Below are 4,417 nucleotides of genomic sequence, written 5' to 3'. Positions count from 1 at the left end.
CCGGGGGGGGGGGGGGGGCCTCTGGGCATCTCCCCGAAGGGGTTGGGGGGCGGGTTGGGGGTCCCCGAGGGGAAGGAAGGAAGGAAGGGTGACGCTGTGTGCTCGGGGCGGGGTGTCCCATCACCTCTGCATGGCATGGCTTCCCATGGCAGGTCACCTCATCGCTGGGGTTGGGGGGCTGTTCTGGCCTGAGGGTGGGGGCACGGGTGTGTCCCCGGGACCCTCTTCCCGGCGTGTGAGCTCCAGAGGCTGCCAGAGTCCCCGCTCACAGGGGTTTAGTCACAACAGAGGCAGCCCCAAAATTCGCTGTTAAAAAAAGAAAAACATCCCTTCTTGCTGTTCTGGTGGCCGTGGGAGGGTGGCGGTGGCCCCGCGTCCCCCCAGCACCCTATGGCTGTGTGGGGACAGGGACACACCTGGGGGGCTGGAGCCCACAGGTCCCTTCAGCCCTCAGTTCCCAGCCAGCACTGGCTTGGGGACACCGAGGGAGAGGGGACAGCTGGGTCACCAGCCCCGGCCATGCTTGTGGGGCGCGGGGCACGGCTCGGGGGGCTGCTGCGGGGAGGGGGCGATGCTCGGGGGGCTGTCCCGGGGCAGTTCCACCCCGTGGGCTCACCCCGGCCCCTCTCTCCCTGCGCCAGGGCATCGCTGTGGAGCTCCTGCGTGGTCCTGCCTCTGCTGGCGCTGACCTGGATGTCGGCCGTGCTCGCCATGACCGACCGGCGCTCCATCCTCTTCCAGGTCCTCTTCGCCGTCTTCAACTCCGTCCAGGGCTTCGTCATCATCACCGTGCACGGCTTCCTGCGCCGAGAGGTGGGGCGGCGCCGGAGGGGTGCCGGGGGACAGCCCTGGCCGCGGGGCCGTGACCGGCTCTGTCCCCGCAGGTCCAGGACGTGGTGAAGTGTCAGATGGGGGGGTGCAGGAGCGAGGAGAATGAAAACTCGCCCGACTCCTGCAAGAACGGGCAGGTGCAGATCCTGGTGAGTGGGTCCCCCCCTGGAGACCCCGCCGCTGCCCGTGCCGGCCATGGTGCTTCATTTCCCCGTCTCTCTCCCTCTCTCTCTCTCCTCTCTCTCTCGCTCTCTCCCCTCTTTCTGGATTTTTATAGACAGATTTTGAAAAGGACGTTGACCTGGCGTGTCAGACAGGTGAGCTCCCCTCTGTTGTCGCCGTGCCGCACCTGGGAGGGACAGGCAGCACGAGCCAGGGGGTCTCTCCTGTGTCCCCCACCCTCCGTGGGACCCTCAGGACCGGCTCTGACCCCGCTCCCTGCCCACAGTGCTGTTCAAAGAGGTGAACACCTGCAATCCCGCCACCATCACGGGCACCTTGTCCCGCATCTCCCTGGACGGGGACGAAGACCCCAAGCTCAACACCACCTCGGAGGGCGGCCTGGGCTTCTCCAGCCTGCCCGGGAACATCCCCCCCGCCAGCATCCTGGTGCAGGTGCCCAAGATGACGCCCAATGTGGTGGCGGGTCTGACCGAGCTGGGCGAGCCGCCGGCGCAGCAGCTCAGCCTGGAGGCGCCGGGTCCCGTTTACCTGTGCACCGAGAGCAGCCTGAGGCCCCTGGAATACGGCTGGATCCGGGCTCCCGAGCCCCCCCGAGAGAGCGATTACATGATGCTGCCCCGCCGCACCGGCAGCCTCAAGCCCTTCCCCCGGGACGAGGGGACGCTCGGTGCCGGCGCAGAGGAGGCGGTGCCCGGCGGGACGGGGCGCCCGGCGGCCGAAGGGGACGCTTATCCCGGGTTTGTGGCCGTGGATCACGTCAATGTGAACCTCAACCAGCCCTACGCGACGGTGAAGACGCCCTACGGCCTCCAGTTCAAGCAGCACCCCACTGTGAGGCAGATCCTGACCTCGGAGCTGTCGGAGCGCAGCCGCACCATGCCCCGCACCGTGCCCGGCTCTGCCATGAAAGTGGGGTCCCTGGAGGTGAGTGGGGGGCTGGTTCCCCCTGGGCACGCGTGTGGGGAGGGGTGTGTGTGCCCAGGACACAAGTGCTCGTGCAGGGTTGCATGAATTCACCCCGTGCTCCCCCCTGGCCATCCCACCTTGGTGGAATGAGCTCTGTGTCCTCAGCCGGGCATGGATTGGGGCTGGCATGAGCCCCTAAACCTTGTTCCCCCTCATCCTGAACCTGCAAAGACCTTTCCCTTTTCTTCTCCATCTCCTCCCCCTGCTCCTGCCTGTCCCCCTGCCAGAGGAAGAGGTTGCGGTACTCTGACCTGGACTTCGAGGTAAGTCCTGCCATGGAGGTGTCACTGGTGCCATCGTGGGGGACTGATCCAGGTTGTCCCCACTCCCTTTGCCCTGCCGGCAGCTCCTGAGCTCTGAGGGGTTCAGACCAGACAGTACCAAGCATTGGCTCTGCATTAAAACAGCGATGATGAGCGTGGAGTGGGCTCTGCTGCTGGTCTGGGATGCCCAAGGAAGGCAGGGATGGGGGCAGGGACAGGGACAGTGCCGAGGGACAGCAGGCAGCGCCGATGGCCACAGGCTCTGCTCTGCCCCCGCAGAAGGTGATGCACACACGGAAACGCCACTCCGAGCTCTACCACGAGCTCAACCAGAAATTCCACACGCTGGACCGGTACCGGGCTCCATCCACCGGCTCCTCCAAGGTGAGGTCCTGGAGGCCCCGTCCTGCCCTGGTGTGCACCCTGCAAGCCTTTACCTCCTCCTGCATGGACTGTGGCACCCCGGGGAGATTGAGGGCACCCAGGGGCGCCGCCGGGGCTGAGCGCTGGGGTTTTTCCGCAGCGAGAAAAGCGGTGGAGCGTCTCCTCGGGCGGCGGGGACAAGAGCACGGGCAACGTAAGTCCTGACTCCCCCTGGGGGCTGTCCCATCCCATCCTGGAGAGGGCAGGAGGTGGCTGTGGGACAGACCTGGCCACAGCTGCCCCTGACCTGCAGGATGTGACCAGCCCCGAGGAGCAGCGGCCGAAGGCTCCGGCCGCGCCGCCCAAGCCATGGAGCACGTTCAAGGCGATGACACTGGGCTCGCTGCCCAGCGCCCAGCGGGACCGGCTGGAGCTGTGCCGGGCAGACTGGGACAGCCCCTGCGCCGGCCTGGACGCGGCCGACGGCGACTTCCAGACGGAGGTGTGAGCCCCGCGCCCGCCGCCGCCGCCTCCGCCCCGTGCGCGGCCCCGCGAGCGGACGCGCCGGGTTTGCTCCGTGCTCCGGGGCAGCCGGGGGGTCCCTGCCTGGCCGGAGCTGTTGTCCCCCACCCCGGGAGAGCCGCCTCCCACTCGTCCTCGCGCGGTTCCTCCTCCTGCCACCCCCAGGACGCGGGTGTGGAGGGGACCCGCGCCCTCCCCCTCCCCCCAAAATGCTCACCCACGCTCACGCCTGCACCCCTCCCCCGGGGCAGGACCGGCCGTCGAGGCCCTCAGACCTTCGTTCTTTTCTACCGGGATGTTTCTTCACGCCGTGCACCGTGTGCACGCGAGCGGCCGCCCCCCGGGACCCTCCCAACCCCGGGACCCCCGCGGCCGCCCCCTCCCAGCCCTCCCCACCGTCCCCACCCCACGGGGCAGGTGCTGTCGTTGTTGGAAATAAAAGTTCACTCTCTGTGGTGCCGTGGGGCCGCGGCCGCCGCCTCGTGCTTCGCCTGGGGGTGGCTGTCACCCGGTGTCACCCCGCTCTGCCTGCACCCCCCTGCCCAAAAATCCCCCCCTGAGCTGGGCTGATCCTGCACCCACGCGCTGCAAACGAGCATCTGATCATGGGAGCCGGGAGTGGTAATTACAGAGTAATTAATCTGTGAGTAAATTAGGAACCTCGGAGGTCATCACCACGTGGGGCCGCTCCAGGTGGGCTGCCCGGCACTGCCGGAGCATCCCGGCATCCGGAACTGGGGGATGCGGCCTCTGGAGATGGAGGTGGGGCAGCAGGAGCAGAAGCTGTGGGTGGGAATGCCCAGAGCAGGAGCTGGGCCAGGACAGAGGTGCTGGAGCAGAGGACATCTCTGCTGGCGGCTCTTGGCACATCTGGGATGGGAGGTTTTGATCCGTGGTGGGATCACGGCACCGAAACCCTCCTGCTGTGCTGTGGTGGGAGCAGATCCTGGTCACAGCTGTTCCTTCCCTCTGGGAAAAGCCTCCCGAGCTTCCTGAGGGCTTCCTTTGGTCAGGACAGGCTTGGAAAGAGCAAAGGACTCTGCCCAGTTTGGGCTGGTGGACACTGCCCAGTTTGAGTTGGTGGACACTGCCCAGTTTGAGTTGGTGGACACTGCCAAGTTTGAGTTGGTGGACACTGCCCAGTTTGGACCATGGGACAGGACAGGGCTGCTCCCAGCCCCAGTGCTGGGACACCGGGACAGGATGTGACCCTGGAGTGGGGGTCCCCTCCCCAGCCCCCCCAGGGGATGGAAGTACCAATTTCATAGCCCAGTTCATCCCAGCAGTGC

General features: G+C 66.8%; 1 protein-coding gene across 3 annotated transcripts in view; it reads left to right on the top strand.

Moving 5' to 3' along the window:
* ADGRB2 (adhesion G protein-coupled receptor B2) overlaps positions 1-3,320 on the top strand; it is a 23,597-nt gene extending 20,277 nt beyond the window's left edge. For 2 of the 3 annotated variants that reach the window (XM_041479468.1, XM_041479467.1), the window contains 8 exons: positions 642-813; positions 885-980; positions 1,109-1,148; positions 1,280-1,938; positions 2,208-2,243; positions 2,526-2,627; positions 2,767-2,820; positions 2,920-3,320. In XM_041479468.1, coding sequence (XP_041335402.1) covers positions 642-813; positions 885-980; positions 1,109-1,148; positions 1,280-1,938; positions 2,208-2,243; positions 2,526-2,627; positions 2,767-2,820; positions 2,920-3,114 — 1,354 coding nt within the window. In that variant the 3' untranslated portion in view covers positions 3,115-3,320. Of the gene's footprint in view, positions 1-641; positions 814-884; positions 981-1,108; positions 1,149-1,279; positions 1,939-2,207; positions 2,244-2,522; positions 2,628-2,766; positions 2,821-2,919 lie in introns of all 3 variants that reach the window. The other variant, XM_041479466.1, reaches the window with a different exon arrangement.
* Positions 3,321-4,417: the final 1,097 nt, after the last annotated feature.

The sequence above is a fragment of the Pyrgilauda ruficollis genome, unplaced genomic scaffold (genome assembly GCF_017590135.1).
Source record: "Pyrgilauda ruficollis isolate IOZ18807 unplaced genomic scaffold, ASM1759013v1 scaffold48, whole genome shotgun sequence".
Classification (NCBI taxonomy): domain Eukaryota; kingdom Metazoa; phylum Chordata; class Aves; order Passeriformes; family Passeridae; genus Pyrgilauda; species Pyrgilauda ruficollis.
The sequence above is the reverse complement of the archived record's forward strand: the minus strand, read 5'-3'. Positions and strand labels throughout refer to the sequence as shown.